The sequence below is a fragment of the Coturnix japonica genome, chromosome 1 (assembly GCF_001577835.2).
Source record: "Coturnix japonica isolate 7356 chromosome 1, Coturnix japonica 2.1, whole genome shotgun sequence".
NCBI classification, from domain to species: domain Eukaryota; kingdom Metazoa; phylum Chordata; class Aves; order Galliformes; family Phasianidae; genus Coturnix; species Coturnix japonica.
The window spans coordinates 71,351,788-71,373,336 of NC_029516.1; the positions used below are offsets into that span (position 1 = coordinate 71,351,788).

At 36.5% G+C, this 21,549-nt stretch overlaps 1 protein-coding gene across 9 annotated transcripts in view; it reads right to left on the reverse strand.

Annotated features, from left to right (window-relative positions):
* The window catches only part of STXBP5L (syntaxin binding protein 5 like), a 158,498-nt gene that overhangs the window by 97,736 nt on the left and 39,213 nt on the right, over window positions 1–21,549 (reverse strand). For all 9 annotated transcript variants that reach the window (XM_015874624.2, XM_015874608.2, XM_032447298.1 and 6 more), the window contains exon 3: window positions 1,249–1,330. In XM_015874624.2, coding sequence (XP_015730110.1) covers window positions 1,249–1,330 — 82 coding nt within the window. The remainder of the gene's footprint in view (window positions 1–1,248; window positions 1,331–21,549) is intronic.

Consider the following 21,549-nt stretch of genomic DNA (forward strand, 5'->3'; position numbering starts at 1 on the left):
AAAGGAACTGGATGTTGCCCAAACAGAAGACAATGATTTACCTTCGGTAAAGGCAGAGGATGTGACTGAACATTCAGTTAATACTAACTACGATGGTCTGATAAGATAGACTGAAAGTTCTGTTCTTGTATCTCAGATTTCCTTCCTAATCCTAGCAACTGTTTTTTCAGTGCTGACAAATGCAAATGCAACTTACAAAAGTAAGACTTCCCTAATACAATGTAATCCATGCTTTAACTGTCATCTCCCAAAGAGTCTGGACCAACGACAGAGATAGAATCTCCACCACAGAACTCAAAATAATCTTTCATATTACAGTTTCTTCTGGTCACAAAGGACTGCTCCATTCAAATCTTGGCTCTTTTATTTCCAACACTTTTTCAACCCTTTTATAAAGAATTATTAATGAAGCTTCAGTCTTCATTCATTACCTTCACCGGTACAGGCACTCTTCCAAACAAGCTCAGAACAAAACTACTTCAGAGATTAAAAAAAATAAAACAACAAAACATCAAAAGCCAGGGCCTTTAATTGAGAAGCTCTAATATCTTCAAGGATTTGAAATTGTCAAAAGTGCTTTCCTACAGTAGGGAAGAAAACTAATGCAAACTGAACTAAAACTATCTTATGATTTTTTCAAGTAACAAGATTCTGAAAACAATCTGCTGAGTAGATTTATAGGCTCAGCAAAGTTTTCTTGTGCATCACTATCTCCAGAGACCTTCTGCATAGAGCAAGTTATAATCTCGTCCTGTTTCTTTACATCATCTGAACTTGATTTTGACAAACCACATAGAAAGGCTAAGCATGCTCACTTGATTGATGATCCCTGCAGTTACTCTTTTTTACTGCAAATAGTTGCATATACACAACTATTGAGTTTTTAGATAATTACCATCAATACTTTTCCACAGGAAAAAAGTAAGTCATTTATTAACTGCTATTTGAAACAGAGCTGTGTAGCACATTCAGTAATTGAATGGATTTTACATCTATCTGCAAACATTCATGTATTGACTGCTTTTGTTCAGTATTTTATAGCGATGTAAATAAACATTATAGTTTTTCTGGCATGCAGTCACAAGAATATTCTTCTAAAAGTCTGCATGATGAACATCCTCTGGATGTACGCCACTTACTTGTTGGCATAATTTGTCAATGGGAAAATTCGTATCACTCAATTACAATACACCAATTGCATTAATCAACTAAACATATATGGAAGAATCCAAGTAAATATATGCTTACCTCATTGATTAAGAACTGGAGCTGTAGGACTGCAGCACCGCTTTCATGCTGGCAGTAGCAATCAACACCAGGCCTACCCAATCTGTTGTCATCAAAGTCAAGGATTCTAATGTTTCTGTTATCACCAAAAGACAGAAGAGAAGAAAAAAAAAAAAAACGAAAAAAAACCAAACAAATAAAACAACTATCAATTAATCTCTAATTAACCTTTAATTAACCTCAATAATTCTTGCTTTCTGTAAAACGAAAGAATTCAAGCTGACTTCCCACTGCTCTAATTAAAGCATCAACACAATCACATCATCAGAAACATGCGCAACTGTAAGTGATTGGTTGTTGCCTGCTCTTTTTCCTCTGAGAAAAAACAAAAAAGCACGAATGACAAAAATTCAGCAGGATGTCTCTTCAGTTTCTACAACACCTCACTGGTTTATACAGCATGTGAATGTATCAATTTTTTGTACTTATGACAACATTATTTGGTTAATAATTTAGGACTGTGGTCATTGCATTTCTGTAGCAGGCTTTCTTTTTTTCAAACTGAGAAAAGGCTTTTTACAATTAGTCATTTCACACTTACATAAAAAGCTCACGTGCAACTAACTATTGCTCTGTCTCATCAACACAGCACAATACAGTGCTACATAGATGTAACCAAGTCTAGCTTGGAACTAAATTGCCTAGACCAACCCTTAGACCAAGTGAAACCACTGTGGCAACTTATCTGGGTTACTCCGAATTAACACTGATATATTGCTTTGCAGAAACATCTTGCTGCCCAGATATATCACAAATGTAGTTTTCTATCTGTTCACTTTGGATCTTCTCCTCTGTGCACTAAATTAATATCTCCCCAAGTTAGATTATAGCATTTCCAGTCAGAGTCACAGAGATCAGTGATAAAACAATGTTCCAGAAAATCACCAAACGGTAAGTAAAACAAAAGAGGAATATGAAATACGATATTATTAACCATATTGTTGCATGAAAAAGGTGAAATACCAACATATGCGTTCATGACAGCAAGCATTATGAAATAAGTAGAAAAAGAGATTTTACAAGATAAGGCTTATATTCTTGTATATCACCAGATTGTAAAATCTGGCACAAAAATCTGCCAATACTGAAGGCAGAGGTCAGAAAAAGTGAAAGCACTTGGAGTAGACTAATCTGACATAGGTGCAAAGAAGTAAATTCTACAGATAGTATCAACTAATTATTTTTTCAGTTGTTACAGAAGCATTTTAATTGGAGACATCTGACCTGGAGAGACTTGAGTTCTACTCTGCATTTTCCCAAATGGTCTACTAGATAACTGTAGGGAAAAGAACATGAGGGCTGATGTAAAGGAATGCCTCATATTTTATTATGTCGGCCTCACAGAATCAGAGGTATTGGTGGTACAGAAGCTGAGATTGAACCTCCTTGACAACATTACACTACACTTTGTTGACGTGTCAGGTGGCAGCAGAGAGGCAGTCTGACAAAATGGTGAAGCAAAGCTTTGTCACAGAATTCCTCCACGTGGAAAAATGGCACCCACTGACATTCACTAATGTTTGCTGAATGCTTCTGGAGGCGATGAGGCAATGGGTGGTGCATTTCAGCAGTGGTGACAGCAACAGTGGGGCACCTCCACTGGAGCAGAGTTTTATGAACGCAGAACACAGGCTTTTGTTCGTTGGGGAGAAAATGCATAACTAATGGTGGTGACTATGTTAAAAGAGTATTTTGTAGCTGAGGATTTGATCTATCAAGTAGTGTGATCGGGGTCTTTGGATCTGTTGTAATTTCCATGGACAGTAAGAACAGAGAAAAAACTAAGTTACTTTATATGCCACTTATTTTCAAACTGCAGTCCTGAACAAAGTCTCAACCATTAAAAGAGCATGAAGCAGCATATCTTTTAAACAACCTATTTTAAATGAGCAATAAAGATATACGGTAGTCTTTTATACATTCTAAGGGTTGGTAGTAATTTCTCCATCCATTTTTAATTACTTCTCTGTAGTACTCATTTGTTATATTCTCTGTAATGGAAAAGGGATTAATACCACTGCCAAAACAAACCAACCAACAGACCAATCATCCAAAAAACATCTCCTTTGTGGATTTCAAACCGAGTGGAAATTTTCATCCAATGGGAATTGGATCTAGGTGATTTTTAGGCCTTTTCCAGCTCAAACTTCTGCATCATTCTATGACTTTAACTTAAGTATTATAAGCAGTATAAATCTATGACGGTAGCTGATGATTGTCCTTAATGAAAATTATGCTGGTATTGCCCTGATTAAGAAGCTATCAACCTTCAGCATCAGTATCACGCTAAATAAGCTTTCTGGGAAACATTCTAACAAAATCAATTATTTCATTCAGCATATCCCAAACAAACAAAGCACTCTCCAGTAATTCACATCTATTTGCCTAAGTGTTCATCCTGAAATACTTCACAAATTACTAAAATGAGAGAGAAATTATGCTGTCTGCTTCAGTCTGGCCAATTGCCCTGAAGTAAGGACTGATGCTTACTTAAATAGAAGCATTATCAGTGACTGATGGTGGTTTTCAAACATTCTGGGAGCTGCATTGAGATCCTTCCAGCAGAAGGAGCTGAAGAGATATTATGATTTGGCACATGTTCTTGGCACTTCGTCTTTTCTTCTGCAAACTTTATGCTTTGCTGCCAAGCATGGAGGAATAAACTGCAACTCATTGAAGCTTTGCATACCAGTGTACTCTACCAGGGCATAGAGCAGAAATAATACCAATGAAGGCTTTGGACTGAATTTATTCTTTTATTTTGCCTTTTTAATAAACAATGACTTAGCTAACAGAGAGAATGTAATATTTCTGAAAATACTGAAAAAAGACTAATTCTGATAGATTTGAATACCTTAAAGTAGACACCATGATGTTCAAGGATAAAAACCAGTCACTGGCTATTCTCCCTTATCGGTACATTGGATCTCTCCGGGTCCTCTACAGACATGCCAGATTACAGGGAAAAAAGATTAAAACTGAGTCTGTTGAGACTCACAGTGAAGCAAGTACAACCAGAATCACATGCATCAAGCATGACAGTAGTAACACTGTAACATTTAATCCTAGGTCCTGAATTTGTTAAACAAGGTATTTTGCACTGTATTTTTCACTTGTATGCAACAGTTTTTCATAGGACATTCATCACATATGAACTCCCCTGAACTATGCTGTTTACATTGCTTCAGGTTTCTTCTGTAGCTATACAGAGAAGCTGCAAGAGTCATCTAAACCTTTTTCCTCAGCAGTCAAGAGTTTCAGTTTGAAGCATGAAAACATCCCTGAATAATAACAAAAGACCCAACACATACTCCTAGCCTTTAATATTCTTGCCTTCTCCCTCAGATATGGGAGTGCAGCTGTGGGGTGCAGCAGAAGTAGCACTGCTGCTTGAAGGATGTCCTGTCATCTGATCTGCACTGACTAGAACATGTTTGAGTTCCTACTCAATATGCAGCACTCTAAGAGCAGATGCTTGTGGGATGGTGATACACCATTACATAAACCAACTGCAAAAGTGGTTTAGCATGTTATTTGAATATAGGACAGCATTTTCTTGCAGAAGACCTGCTGCTGACTTGAGTGATTTGAGTGGTTTATCAGTTTAAAAAGCCACAAAGTATTGAACTAAATAGCTAGTGAATAAAATACTGAGATGATTCAATCACATCACTAGCTAGCTAAAGGCTAGTCAGTTGTATCTGTCAAAAGACAAAACGATGAAAGATTTTGTCAAAAGATAACAACTGTGAAGACATAATCTTGCCTCAACATCAAAGTTTTCCATCTATATTTGCAGCTCCTGACATAGTCATATGCAGTTCCTGGAATATCTAGTTTTACTGTTCCTTCCTAGAATCCCTTTAAGTCTCACACACACTTACTCTCAGTATACTAATGATAGCACATGTTCTGGTTAAAATAAATGCCACAGTCCTATATTTCTGTAGTTCAAATGGGCTTCCAGATATCCAGATATATCTATAAGATGCTGTATCTTCCTTTAAACATTTCAAACAGCAGAGAATCCATGATTTCTCAAGTCCTGAAGACTGAGAAGTCTTCAGTTATCCACACTACGAAGAATGTCATGCTATATGTAGAATGCATGTAGATTCAGTTTCAAGCTTTAAGATCACATTATGCCTTTCAATGCTAAATTAAATAACTTTCTATTAGCAGAAGTTTCCTGCTGTAGGTGCTTTGAAACAGTGATCTGGCTATATATTATCCATCTCCTTCATAAACACAAACCTCTAGGCTACATTAGTATCATGTCACACAGTAGTTCTACTAGACCTTGAGTAGTTCTGATCTTTTGTTTTACCCTCTATGCTTTATAACTTTTATAATCTTTAAGGTATGGAAAACAGAGCCACACAATCTCAGTACTGACTGCTTTCATACAATACAAAGCAAAATGCATCTTATTATTTCTTTCATTTATTTTACCTTTTTTTAAATGGACCTCTGTGTGACAACTCGTAATTAATTACCTTAGCAAGTTGGACAATCATACTTTTTATGGTTTTTAAGAATTATAAATTGCTTTATAAGAAATAATGCTCCCCTTGCAACCCTCATGCTATTAACCACGTGTAATTAAGCTCAGTGAGTTTTTTAGAAATGACCCGAAACCCAGTCATAGCCATATGACCTTCTGTGTGCTGTGGATTCACCACAAACTGCGTAATCAAACAATAGCTCTCAGCATTGCTTTTCTCTTGTTTGTTTTAAATATAGAAGTATTCAATTTTACAGCGAGATTCATTATGCCTTGTGTTCATCCAGCTGTTCAAATAAAGAGCTTCTTTTTCCTTCCTCTGCAAAGAAAAGGTGAATTATCCACTATGATTGGCTGCTCTCTAGCACCGCTAAATGCAGTGTGCTTTATAAATACAAACGTTTGGGCACCCAATAAGCATGAGCTTTTGGTCTAAAATTACCTCTGCCTTGTTTATTTTTCTTGACATAGATTTCTCCATTCATGCATATGAACTACAGCAATCACAGGAACAGCAGAACATCAGTTATGATATATAAAGGCTTAAAGATTTGCAACTTTGGTTTCTTCTGGGTTAAAAGACTTACAGATAAACAATATTTAATGGCAGCTGGATGGCTGGATGAATGCTACAAAAGTATCAGTGACCATCAGTACAAGTTGGATACAAATTGGCATCAAAACTTCACTTTTTTTTTTTTCTGATTCCAATGAATGTAGGGGCTCTTATTTCTCAAAATATCTGCAGATATGAAAAGCATTACCAACATTCATAGGGCTATATGTTTTGTAAGACTATGTCAAAATATCTTTGATACTTTAGAAATCATCAGTTCCAGAAATGAAAAACAGATACAATCACTATGTGATTGATCTCAACCAATCCTAAACCTTGAAAAGCAAACTGTGAAAAACAGATACCCTGAGGCAATGACTTCAGCAACATTTTGCAAATAGCACGAAGGGGAATGATTTCATACAAGCTATTTGCGTGAAATCAGCTAGCCCTAAATTCTTCTCCAAAAAGCAGCCATTTAGCTGCTAGCCTGTAAAAGCCCTATGTTGCTAGGCAGCCACTTTGAAAGCTCAATATTTTGAGGTTGTACTTCTTGTGGCAGTAACAAAATTCTATTCAGTAAGAGTTTGCATTTACAGGAGGCTTCCTTTTCTTTTTCAGGAAGCTCTCTAACACAGATAAAAACATAAAAACCAGTTCATTTATTCTACTCACAAGTGCTGTTGTTTATGAGAAATCTGTAAAGCTGGTTTATAATCACTTCTGGTTGAAAGCTACAGAGTGAATGAACACACTGGAAAAGATTAACTCTGGACCTAACACATGCTGAAGGTTGTGGAAACCTAAACTGAGCTACAAGTGAGAAGGCTGTGTATTTTGGAACATCCTAAAGGCAGTAAATCACCTTAACATAACGAAGTGCCTACACAACACCATAAAGAGACACAGATAAAAAAGAAAAATGATATTAAAACTGAATTTTATCCCTCTTATTAGTTTATAGAGGGCTCTGTAAAATCTACAATCCACTGGCCATCTATATACGCAGATGGAAGACTAACATTATCTTAAAACAGAAAGCAGACAGGTTAGCTTTAATTTAGCCATTTTTAATTTCTATTTCCACAGCCTTCAGATATTAACATTTAACAAAGTATTTGCTATATTTACATATCTGTATACTCAGCACATAACACCACACATGCGGATTAGGGTATATGCAGTTACTGACACAAAAAAAATACAGCTACCTACAACTATTTTATGCTGAAAAAATACTGAACTTAAAAGGTAAACATGACCATTGTGTTAGTATTTGTTTGACCACATCTGTTGATGTCAGGCTGAGAGGAGGTTTTTGGAAATTTTGTTAGTGCTCTTCAAGCAAAAAGTGGAAGGCTGTCTAAGTTCTATGTGGGGTTAACATAAATGAATTCTCATATTCATATGTATCTCACATAAAGAATTCTCACATCTCCTTGCAGCACAGACTTCTTTAAGTGGTTGCTGAATTTTTAGCATTTTGTAAGTGATCACCAGGTGCTGATTTTCCCCACAGCTGCCAGTTACAAAAAAACTGATAAGAACAGAAGATAAGATGAAAAGCAATCACCTAAGTCTTTCTAAGAAAGGTCAAAAGACCTGTCAAACTAAATGTCTCTAAAAATAGAGAGCCATTTTTCCAAATATTACTTCCTCCTGCAGTTGCTATGGGAAAGTTATATAACTAAAATAATCTATTAAACCTTAATCCGTGGCATAAACGTGCTTGAGAATACACATGGCACTTTCTCTCTTAAGCAGAAACACCAATTAGCCATTACTGGAAACCTTTGAAACGAGACTGAATATTATCCCCAAGCCCACTGGACTTCAAACATGGCCAGTTCTGTTGGAGATGAAAACAGATGCTTAATTCTTAGCTAATACAGATATAGGGAAGAAAAGCTTCTTTGTCCAGCATCTTTGGGATAATTAGAGGTTGTCCTGTTTACTTCTGACCAGTTATTCATGTCAGGTACTTCACACAATCACTTTACTGTACATCATTAGCAACTAAGGAGTTCAAGGATTTTTTAGGATGAGCTCTTCTGTCTACACTTAATATGCTTCTGTTTACCTCCCACTTTGGTCTAAGTATAGTTATTGAAAGGGGCCATTTTTGAGCTCTCAAGCATCAGTCCTGTAGTAAGAACATCTTGTTTTTGGTTTTTTTTTTGTTTTTTTTTACTTTTACCAGGTGATAAGACCCTCCCCCCTTACAAGAATAAGGAAGTTCTTTAAGTACAAAGTAAAGGCTTTCTATAATTAACCTGCTTTGTTTCAAGTTAGGCTCAGAATTGTTAAATATTGTCTTCTGATTCACAGATTTACTGTAAATACTCAACTTTATAAATCAAATTAAGTCAACATTCTGTAAGTTCTCCAGTTATACTGGAGAAAAGCAGTAAGAGATACAGTAAACATACAGCCCTAAGGCACTGAAGATAAAAGTGGACTGCTTGATAATACCCAGTGATGATTCATCTTCAGTCTTATTCAGTCATGTGTCAGAAAAATTCCATGGACAACATCACACAAAACTTTTTAAACAGAGTTATATGCATAACAATGTATACCCTTACAGATATGTATCACAATCTCTCAGAAAACAAGAACAAGTAAAAAAATCACTAATACACAGGTGCTAATGCATTGAGAATGACAGCACCTGATCTTGACTCAGGCTTTTCAACTGTTAAGTGGTTTAGAGCTTAATTTGCTTGACTTGAAAATTTCCGTTGCTCCACGGAATGTGCTTTACAACATCAATAAGCAAAAAGAAACACTCACTTTAAGACTTTCATTCAGATGTTCCGGTATTCATCCAGCTAAAGAACTATGCTGAGGTCACACACCACATTCTGCTTAGGCAGTGCAGTGTTGCCTAAATTATGAAAACATTTTGTAACTTAACAGGAAAGTGCTCACAGCTTGTTAGTCAGGATATCAGCAATTCCACTAATTCATCACCTGCTTCAGTTTTATTATTATCTGTTAAGTACTAAATGATTCCAGGAGGTTCCTGGGTACAACGCAAGAAATCCTCTATATTCAATGACTTATTAAAGGCAAGTTTTATGTGTTAAATCATGCAGTAATTTCACTCCAGCCCCACAAAAAGAGACGAGTAACATTTCCAAACATTTCAGTTAACCTACATTACTGATTTGTAAAAATATTGAGTGTTATTTCTGACATTTAATAATGGAGCATGTTAATCTAGAATTTCCTTCTTCAGAAGAGACATCTAAAACACCAAGGAACTCTTACTTGTTATCAGTATTGCCAAAAAAAACAAACTGGCAACAAAGCTACTCGTGCCTGAATAAACTGAATAAATAGAATTTGTAAAAAGTGTTGTAGTTTTAGAAAATTAGAGTTTGACAAAATTAAAATATAGATGGATTTTATTTTACATGCAGTTCAGTGCTATTATATTATAAACGGACATATCTTAAATCTCAAATATCACTATCAACTTTTCTTTAAAAATTTTTCAGCAACCAATTTTATGGAAGAGGTATTTCTCTTCATATTGTGCAAGATAAAGATCAAACATTAACTATATTACACCACTTTTATAACCCTCCTGTCAGCCAAATAACTATTCTATCAAATTCTGAATTAAAGTACATCACAGACAACAGTTAATCATTTAAATTACATTAAATACATAACTAGCAGCTGGTTAAGCTGTATTTTATGAAGTCCTTTTGGTATAAACAGACATGAACTATGATTTCTCCACTTTAACCAAGCACTTTCTACAAACTACGTTTATGTTTGATAACAGCTGTATCAAGCATTTATGTTTGATGTGCATTAAAATTTACAAACACATTACTTAACATGGGTTAAAAATTAGTAAGGATTTGAAGGCAAAGTTGGTGAGTACTGGATAACTTCCAAAGAGCATTAGCGTTTGAAGACTGTTTACTTCAGGAAATAGTGCAGACATAGCACATATCTTCTAAGATCCTGGATTTTCCATGCCATTTACTAAAAATCTACACGTTTCAGTGAAGCAAGACACTGTTATAGAACCTGCCATACAATATTAGTTTCATAATAACCCGATTCTAGATCTTGTCGGACAAAAATCAAGAGACCCTGGCAATTCAAATTAAAAAGATTGAGATCTCTGCCTCCCTCCAAGGATTATGCTTCATAGAATCTGAGAGAACCAAAAACACTGCCACAGCTCAGGCACAGTTTTCATGCTGAGGATATGCTAGGTAACTGACAGCAATATGGTGCTTCTAATAACCCAAATCTCTCCCTACAGGATGAAGAGAGACAGTAGAGAATCTTGACACTGGATTGCCATCCATCCAGCCTTGTTTTGTGACAGCTGTAATCTTTGTCAAGATCTACAATTGTTGCCATCTACTTCAGATAGCTGCAGACACAGCATATCACAGTATGAACAGTTTTCTTCAGGGAAAGACAGTTTTTACAGTCCAAATGGGATTCTGAAAGAAATCTATAATACATGTAAGAAACAGAGAAAAGAAATCCAGTGCGAAAGAGGGAGTAATCCAACTTGACTGTGCATTCATACATAAACTGCGTGACCTTCTTCCCATACTGACTTTCAGAAGTTTGAAGCACTGTATATCCACGCTGAAGTTTTAGTATATAAACTGTAGGTAGAACTAGAAAGGACAAGCACTGGACTAGATGAAGTCTTTGGCTCTCTGCTAATGTGAAAGTCAAAACATAAGTCTTCTTCAGGAGGTTAAGCAAGGAGATGCACTGTTAACTTTCATTTTGTTAAACCTGAGCAATCATTACTGAATGAACAGACACAGATGCTGTATTCACTCCACACCATCCTACAGATATTCACAGCACAAACACATTTTTTTAGTCCTCTATTGTTTTCAAGACTTGAAAGCAAACTAAAATATAGAGAACCTCCGTACAGACACTGCTTCTGCATCTCTACATTCCTGATGTAGTTTTTGTCCTACCAAATTTAGTAATCTAAACAGGAAAACAATGTTTTATTTTTTCCTTCCACTGTTGTTTCAGTTTCAGCATACACCCAGCGTTTAGATTCATCCTCAAGTAGATGAAATGACAATCAAACAAAAACATTACTTTCTGACATAAGAATGAGGAAAAAATAGGAAAACAAAAGAAAAAAGAAAAGGAAAAATCCTAGTCCTCTTCAACACAGACTTTTCTCATCTTGTAATTTTTGTACAATGGAAGAACTGAGATTTTCAAGGAGAAGGTAAAGAGTTTTAAAGGTTATGTTTGTGCAGGGGGATACCATTATCTGTATAGATAAAGAAGGAGCTATAAAAGAAGGTCTACTGAGAATCACAGAATCACCTGGGTTGGAAGGGACCTCAAGGATCACGAAGCTCCAACCCCCCTCTTCCAACCACCAAACTTCCACACTTACTAGCTACCAACAACGCTTGGGTGGTTTTTTTTGGTCCAAATTTGCTGGTAGGCCGTTTCTCTAAAATGTGAGAAATACTCATAACCTAGTATGTGAAAGGTCACAGCTTTGATAAATTTACATTGCTTAAACATTTTATATCAAGGCACTGAATCCACAGCATGACAAATTGACCTCATTTAGAAATAAATGGAATGAGATGAAATGCCTCAGAAAGGGATGATGTCAAACTGACCGTATCTGAATACAAATGTTTACCCTTACTGGGTCTGCACTCTTCTCTCTGCCAAAGACAGGCATCAGAGTTGAAACTGATAGGTGTCTACAACAGCTGCTTTCCTGCATGATAAACTATGATTATAAGCTATGATTACACAGCATATTAATAGTCAACATCTGCACTTATTTTTCCACGTGAGTCTGAAAATCTCTGCTGCTGTACTCTATAGTGAAACATTTTCTCCTAAATTCTGGTTTGCCAACAATAACAATTAATTAGATATTAGATTAGTTAGATTAATTAATCAGATATTAATCTCTAGATTAGACATTTGCTACCCAACTTTCTTGCAGTTTGATTTTGTTTTAAAATAATCAACACTAGAAGAGAAGATGTAGCTCTACCGTAAACATGTCACACGCTGACTCTGTCAAAAGAAAGGTAATTCTAAATTTACCACATCAAAGCTTTTCTTGAGACAAAAATTTGCATTTCCCGGACTACAAAGTTGCACTGCAAAATTCTGTGACCTGATAACAAAATAATGATACTTTTAAGACATGTATGCCAAAGTAAATTTTAAATTCAGTTCACAAAGATATTTTCACTTTAATCTTCAGCGTTCATATGCATTGCACAATAATAATCCGACCAAATTACTGTTAATGGTACTGTAAAATCACAGTACCAAAAATGAACACAAAAAACCCACAATAATATATTTTTAAAATATATAAAACAACAGTTAAAATCTCTGAATTATTAATTTATCTAGTAACTCAAATATGTGCCATAGATTACATACATTTGTTTTGTAAATCAGTAAAGTGTTAAAGTCCCAAAATTAAAAGCTGAGCTTACTGTAAACAGAAAAGGTTGTCTACCAGCTTTATCATAGAATCATAAAATCTTAGAATGGCCTGGGTTTAAAAGGACCATAATGACCATCCAGTTTCAACCCCCCTGCTATGCGCAGGGCTGCCAGCCACCAGCCCAGGCTGCCCAGAGCCACATCCAGCCTGACCTTGAATGCCTCCAGGGGTTGGGCATCCACAACCTCTCTGGGCAACCTGGATGCCCCATCCTCTTCAGAAGGATTCACTTTCGCAACATCAATTCACAGCATGTTACAATCAGTTTACAAGTCAAGCTGTTTTCTTTGTCTGCATTTATGACAGTGAACACTTCTAATTTTCTTCCATTTCTACACATAATCTACCTGCCAAGTATAGCTACTACAGTCATTTTGCTACATCTGGAAAGTACAAGGACTTCTGTTCATTAGAATCATAGAATAGTAGAAAATCTCAAGTCAACAGAGAGCAGTGTTGCCCCTCATGATGCTCCCCATCATGAGTAAGCTGTAGGCCACAATGAGGTCTCCTCTCTATCTTCTCTTCTCTGAGCTGAACAAACCATGGGACCTCAGCTACTCCTCATACATCTTCCCCTTTAAACTCTTCACCATCTTTGCGGCTCTCTTTTGGACACCCTCTCTACTCTAGTGCCCAAAACTGCACACAGTACTCGAAGTGAGGCTGTACTAACACAATGCAGAGCCAGACATCCATTTCCATGTTATATTTATTTGCTAAAAATAGGATTGATAGGAACCAGAAATAAAAATGGGTTAAGATTTTAATTTATAAAACTCCTATTCCCTTCCATACTGGATATTTTGCTTCATTACTAATACCTTCTATAGTAGCTGGAGGAGCAAAACAAATTTTAGATATACAGAGATACGGCAAGAAAGGTTTTTATTGTTGTTGTTATACCTTTGGTTAATTATTTTGGGATGGCAGGGTGATGCTTTTCAGTAATACAGGCTATACCTTGTATTTTTCTTGACTTCAAAATATCTACACCTGTAGATAACCGGTGCATTATCCATTATGCTTCACCTATGATAATCCAAGACAATGACAGCAGCTTCAATGTCCTCTACAATAACAGACATTATCTTTGCATACAGAATACTCCAATAGCTGTGCTACAGCAGTATCTCCAGCAACAATGTTCCTCCAGCACTATACAGATGCCACAGCTGAATGCTGGTTTCACTGCTCTATAGTCAGTCTGAGAAGAAACTCATCAAAAGAAGGAAGCAGTGAATAGCTAAGCAGCCATAGCCATCTACTATGAAAAGCCTGGTAGAAATACAGGTGGAAAAGCATAAATAAGAGGATTTCCTGCTTTAAGACTTGTTTGAGTCAGATTGCACAAATTTCAAGCTCTACACCAAGTGCTTTGTATGCCAAAGTGTCCTGTGTTAATTCAGGTATGTTTTGACTTGTTTTTGGCAAGACAGACTATTAGGCTTAAACTAGATCTGTACTTCATTTACCGAGATTCTCTCACTTTCTCTAGAACTGAATTCATTTCAAATCACTGTGTAATATATTGCATTATTACAAAAGGTAGAAGTAGTCAAATGTTGGTTATCTAATGTTATAAAAAGATTGTTTTATCATTAGTTCTTTCCTATTAGCTTCTTTTACTTCTTTGATGGAAAATGTGAATAGCAGAAAAAAAAAATGACTCTCTACAATAATAGAAAGGCACAATCTCTCTTCTCTTTCTGCTGGTTCATTAAGTACAGAACTGTAGATCAAGAAGACATACGAAGCCCTAAAAAAAAAAAAAAAAGTAAATCTCTATAATGTTGTTCTCTGCAATGAAGTCTGGTGCACTGTCTCCATTAAGGCCCTCTCACCACAGATGTATATAAAATGCCAGGGGGTGATGAAAAGATCTTCTCTGACCTCTGCAATGTTTTTTTTTGTTTTTTTAATAACAAAAGTCTGTCTTCCAGAAAGGCAATAAAACAGAGATTTCAAGAAATGTAGACACTACACCCTTCCTTTTTACTTCATTCCAAATACTAACCGCAATCATTGATAGCTTTTTTAGCTCTCCTGTAAATCTATTCTATCTCTATTTTTACAGCTGTGTTTCACAAAACCCAAAAGACTAGGCAAACAAAGGACAGAAACCAGTGAAAGTTTCCCTAATGCTTTCTTCTTGTTACATAGTCTTCATGTAGATTTCAGATGGACCTCTGTCACCGATGAAAAACTAAACTGCTAATGAAGCAGCTAACATTTAAACATCAGCATCAATAACACAAACTGCTATTGGTAAAGCAAATAACCAGTTCCCCAAATAATCACATTTATATTAGGGTATAGAGTAACAGAAGAGTTGTGTTCTCAAGAAAATGATGCATTCATTCTGTTTCTTCACAGGAAATATATTTATTCTTTTATCTTTCTCTAAATTAAGAACTGCATCTAGAGAACACATCCTTGTCTCTAAAGATAAAAAAAATCTACTGGCCTTTTGCTGCAGAGGACTTCTAGTATTTTCATTATTAATTCCATGGCTATGAAGTCCTCAGTACGTAAACTGCACCAGTTGATACTCAGAAAAGTACCAGAGCTTTTGGAGTGGTTTGGCCTGCCACCTATAATTAGACTTGTATGCTTTCTAACCAGGAAGGCTGCCAGAAAAGTAATGGTCTGCAGCTAGTTGATGTAATTGAAATCTCTGTTATTGTGCAGCAAGGAGAGAGAGATTGCCAGATAAATTTTTAGGAAACTTCAGGGATATTTATGTCCAAGTAACAGATTACTCAAAGTTAATTATTTTGCTCTCTTCTTCCTCTCCCCTACTCTGGCTCCTAAAATTACATGATTTAAAAGACAGGTAGATCTGAGTGCTTTTGAGTGCTCAGATTACACTGGTTGAAAAACACAGTTATTTCAGCTGTCTTACTTCTATCATATTAAAAGAATGGTCTTCTAACTAGAGAGGAAACCCAGCACTATCTCTATGCAGAAGGCAACTTAGAACATTTACCTTAGTCCAGTGCTTAAAGAAGCTTCCAAACAGGGGGGAGCCCCACTTTTTACATAGTCTGATAATGAAAGGACAAGACAGAATAGTTTTAAACCAAAAGACAGTAGATTAAAATTAGACATTAGGGGAAAAATCTTGACTCAGAGGGTGCTGATGCACTGGAAGAGGTCGCCTAGAGAACCTGTGGATGTCCCATTCCTGAAGGTGCTCAGGGCCAGGTTGGTTGGAGCCTTGGGCAGCCTGATTTTGTGAGTGGCAGCCCTTCCCACAGCAGGTTGCTAAAACTGGCTGGGCTTTAATGTCCCTTCCAACCCAAGCTATGCTATGATGCTATGAAAACATCTTCCTTGGATACAATGTATAATGCCTTTGCTAATCTAAAAATTCATTAATGAAAACAATTATAGTTTTACAGTGCAGAGAAACAGACAAAAAACTACTTATATCTAAAAGTATTATTATTATTATATCGTTAGAGAACTAAATTCATTTATTTCTAAAAAAACAACTACATTTTAAGGAAAAACTTCTTGTTATGCACTGAAATATAAACGTCTCCCAGAAACAACAGCCTGTTTATTCAAGAAGTAAGATATTAGTAACCATTAACAACAGTGGTAGTTTTCTTTTTTCATTAGACACTGAGTTCCCACAAAGTGCTGACAATTCACTGGCCTTCAGTAACGAATTACATACTATATAAAATAACAGGGAATTAATTTCTTGGACTTCAGACAAAATGCTGCTGATTCACCAACTGTAACATCTGCATTATACAAATAAAAATCTGAGAAAAGCTCCATGCAGACAACAAATAAAGGATCCTGTCCGTCTGGCAAAAACATTTCAGATCTGCCTAATTCTTGAAATTAAGAGTATTTTCTATAGGCCTGATTTTCAGTGCCTCTCATGTAGCAACAAAGGTATCTATACTTTCTGCCAATTAATGCCATTTAATCTCTGACTAGCACACATGCAATATTCAGAAGAGAAATCTTTTTCCATAGCATACATTTCAACTATTTTTCTTCTTAAAGAAAAGGGCACACTGATCTGGAATTATTTTTCAGACTAGAACACTCAACCCAACAACTAATCCCTACAGTAAGTCACAAGTACATTTTAAATGACACAGGTAAGAACTGAAATTAGTTCTCCAAGCTCTGTCATCTGATATAGAACCTGATCCAAACACTGTTTCGAATGTGCATGATAAAAAGGTTGCTGAAGCAGAAATTGACACAACCTGTGAAGACTCTGCTTGGTGACAAATACTGTTAGGCTATGAGATTAATTTCTTTAAAAGTATGAAACCATAAGAAACTTAGAAGGAGCCTGAAGACAATTCTCTAACTGTGAAAGATAAGGAAAAGCAGGAGTTATTCCAATTCTTCAGCCCACATTTGCCTTTAGGAAGAAGATAAGGGAACAGAAGGAGGCAGCTGCTAAGCAGGAAGAGAACTATTAAATCATGCAATGCTACCCTAACACTGCAGAGTAGGAAGTCTTGCACTTGTGGAAAGCAGAAAGCACTGCTTCAGATATTTCTCCAGAGCAGCAGGAAGGGACACAACATAGCCCTGCATCCATTCCTGCACATTTTGAATCCTGAAAACAAGAGAAGCATCATACCTTGGCCCCAGAATTACAGCAGATCCTCCCTCCTTTTTTCTCTAAGTGCCCCCTGTGTGCTCACAATTCCTGGAATTTTCTCTTCCGAATGCACAGAGAAGAGAAAAAAAATAACAAAAATAAAGGAAAACATGAAAACTCAAACCTATTGGAACTAAAGTTGCTCCAAATACAGGTTATTGAGAAAAAACCCCACGACTGCAAAGCAGGCATGTTAACATTATGCAGCCCGTCTTCAGCATTCACAAAGTCTTTTCTTTATTATTCCCTAGAATTGCCTGTACCTCACGTTCCTGGAGTGCAGTCTCTCACTCCTACTACACCGCCAACACCTGGTAACTTCCATTGGCTAAGAGGACTGAACAGAATACCAAGGAGAAAATCTTCCCCACAGAGATACAGCTTGCAAGGAAGCTGGAAGGAGCCACCACAAAATAAACGGAAGGAGACTGCTTATTTACCAAAATACAACCAAACAAGAAGCGATGCATCTGTTGTAATTACATTTCTTAGCCTAGGAATAAAAAAAAAAAAAAAAAAAAGAGAAATGCCTGTGAGACTCTGCTGGTGCAATAGGATTGAAAGAGCAACTAACTATAGGATTCCTGCTGCAGAACATAAACCAATCAGCCAAGAAGCTGTGGCAACATTGCTATACTGTGAGAAGCCTATGTTGAGCTGTGCTCCCACTGTGCTCTAAAATTTGTGAAGCTTAATAGCTTGGGGATAACACAGCTCCAGGTACTGCTAGACCCCATGCACATTACCTCCTAGTTCAGCTAGACAGACTTCTCACCGCTGCAACACACTGTTGCATTGCTGTCAGTACCTTTCTCATGAGGCTGTGAAACAAAAGTGAAAAACACTTTTGTGACCAAAAAAAAAAAAAAAAGCCACCCCAAATTCTCACCTGCTGGTTTAGAACAAATCTTCATAAGCCAGATATTGTTCATGAACATGTATCTGGTTTCAGCATATTTTACACATTGAACAGAAGCTGTCATTGATAGCAGTGATACGAAGAACAGAACTCAGTTTCATTTCTTGGCAAATCTGTCAGTTACAAATGTGCACCCATGAAAAGGAAGACCAAAGTCTGCCCATGCTATGCCTTCTGACTAGATATACTAATTTCAGGAACTCTTTCAACACTCAGATGTGAGGGCCTGGCCTCCTTTTAATCACAGGTGTCTCCATTAAACCTCTGAGGAGACTTGCACTGATGCACGTGAACTTGCCTGGAGCACATGCCTGCCACGACTGTCATGGCCTCATATCTCTGTTTATGTGGTATCCCTTTACCAGCTTCTATTCCAGCACTTCCCTGGAAATGCAACAATACTAATGACATACTGATTCAGGTGACCACAGAATAAACATACAGTAACAGCAAGTGGAACACTCTCTGAAATGGTGGGAAAACAAAACAAAAAAAAAAAAAAAGAGAGACAGCCATCCCATTTGAAGACCAGGGAAGGAAGCAAAATGTGACTGAAAATCTCATTACTTTTCAACAACAGTTGAAATTGAATATTCTGAAACAAACTTATGTATTGTGTCTTTATCTACAGGAGGCTCCATGTTTACTGTTACGCAAACAACATAAGGAATTTCATGCAAATGCCTATTTTTCATAGACTTCAATAAAGAAAAAATGTAATAAAGTTCTTCAGGCAGCTGTACATGGTTCCATCAACATACCTTATGAGACAGACACATGAAAATGTGTAAAATTATATTATAAAAACAAAGAATCATAAAGTAACTAGGGTTGGAAGAGATCCCAAAGATTATCTAGTTCCAACACCTCTTCTGTGAGTAGAGTTGCCAACCACTAAGTCAAGTCCAAGATCAGGTTGCCCTGGGCACCATTCAACCTAACTTTGAATACCTCCAGGGATGGGGAACCCACAGCTTCTCTGGGGAACCACTTCCAGCATTTCCCCACCCTCTGAGTAAAAACTGCACACAGCTAAGCAATTTTTTTTTTTTTTTTTTTTGTAATATGTACATATAGAAGTTGTAGAGTCTGGAGAAAACAGACCAAAAGACCTTAGAGTTACCCAGTCCATCCTCCTATCCTTCCCTCCTCTGAAAATTGTTCAAAAATATTCATTGGAATTCTTTGGTTCCTTACAGTATCTGCTTGAAATAAACTAAAGTTGTTTTTAAAAACGTAAGCTACTTTCATTCACATCCTGTGCAGATCTGTTTATCTTTGGTATAACTTTTAAATAAAAGACTAAAAAAAAAAAATAAAGAAAATTTCAAAAGAGGCATTAAAGTTTTCTAGGCTTCAAAGACTGGATACTTAAAAAGGATTTTCCTTTTCCATATTACCTTGTATTTTTCTCCAACAGTAACAGTTACCTGTTCTGCAAGTTATCCCACTTGTTTGGTGCATAATGCTAGCAAGTGTTCAGAGTACCTGCTGTATATCCACAACTTAAGTTGGGTATCAGGAAAAGCTTCTTCATAGAAAGCTTCTACACAGAAAGGGTGGATAAGCACTAGAATAGGCTCCCCAGGAAGGTTGAGTCACCATCCCTGCATATTTAGAAACTGTTCTGATGTGGGGCTCAGGGACAAGATTTAGTGGAGGGTTGTTAGAGTTAGGGTACTATGGTTAGGTTGTGGCAGGACTTGGTTATCTTTGAGGTCTTTTCTAACCTGAGCGATTCTATGATCTGAAAATAACTGAAAACATTTTCTACAGACCCTTTTTTGTTGCTGTTGTTCCAGTTGCACAGAAACGTTCAACATTACAAGGCTCTAGTAGGCAAACATTCAAAGTTCCAATGATCCTTTGAGACAAAGTAGTTAAATTTGGTCAATGAAAGTAGGGATTGTAAAGCATAAGGGATTTATAAGAACAAATTGAAGGCTAAACAGAGATGAGAAAATGGGTATTCTTGATTTCCACTTTATTAAGGAAAGCAGCAAAGGGCAGACCGTAGATTCTGCGATTCCTGCAATTTTGTTTTGAGAACACATTTTAATGATATCAGTGATTTAACCTAACTCGATGAAACAAACTAATAAAATCTACACATTTTCCCCTAGAAAGAGCAGCAATTAGGGAAAAGGCAAACCCTGCATGAGCTTTGTAAGAAGCCTGCCAATATTCTTCTCATTTTCACTCCTCAGTTATTTAATAATTCAGGTGGTACACTGCAGTCAAAATGCCCATTTGCCATTTCTGTATTTGCATAAAGCATTAGTCAATGTTTTTTAATCATGCTGCCTATCTTTGCAACTGTCATTGCCCTTTCTTATTTCCCTACTTCAAGGAGAAAGAACGATGATAACACTTACACATCTTGATATGAAATAAGCAATACTACCTCTACATCTCACAAAACTGTGAGAAAGCTCATTTTAAAATTCATATACATACTTCCCCAAAATGATGGTTTATCACACAATAAAGTTGTGTGCTTCTGCAAGTTCTGTTCCGTTACTGTTTCCAGTTGTGCTTTTTTCCCCATTTCTTTCAGTTTCTAGGATACAACTTTCAAAAAACTAACATCTAAATGTTAAGGTTATAATTAAAGGCTATCACGACAGGCTGTCCTTTGTACAAGTAACTGTACACATTGAAATGACAAATGTAGACATTTGAATTCAAAGTGGTTTTGCTCAGAACAGATTAGCAGATATACAGGCAAATGATGCTGCACATCACACAAATATTAATGTTCTAGAATGCCTGAGTCAAGAATGTTTGTTCATACACAGTCCTTGAGATGTGCCTTTTCCTTATCTCCTAGGCCAGGTGGTCTGTGCAAGAGCTATGTTACTGAGGTTTGCTGGAAAGCATACGAAAACCTCAATGAATCAGTGATTTTCTCTTCTGTTTAAAAAAGGAGAGAGGTGCAGCAACTGGATTAAGTGTAGACAACTTTGTTATTTAATTAGCAACAGCAGAAGTCTAAAGAACTTACTTACTAAACCACTAAAATTATAAAGATTCTGGCTAGAAATTGCAGAAACTGCGTGAATCATAGAATCACAAAACTGTAAGGGCTTCAAAGGACCTCCAGGGATTTTTAAGTTCAACACCTCCTCTGCAA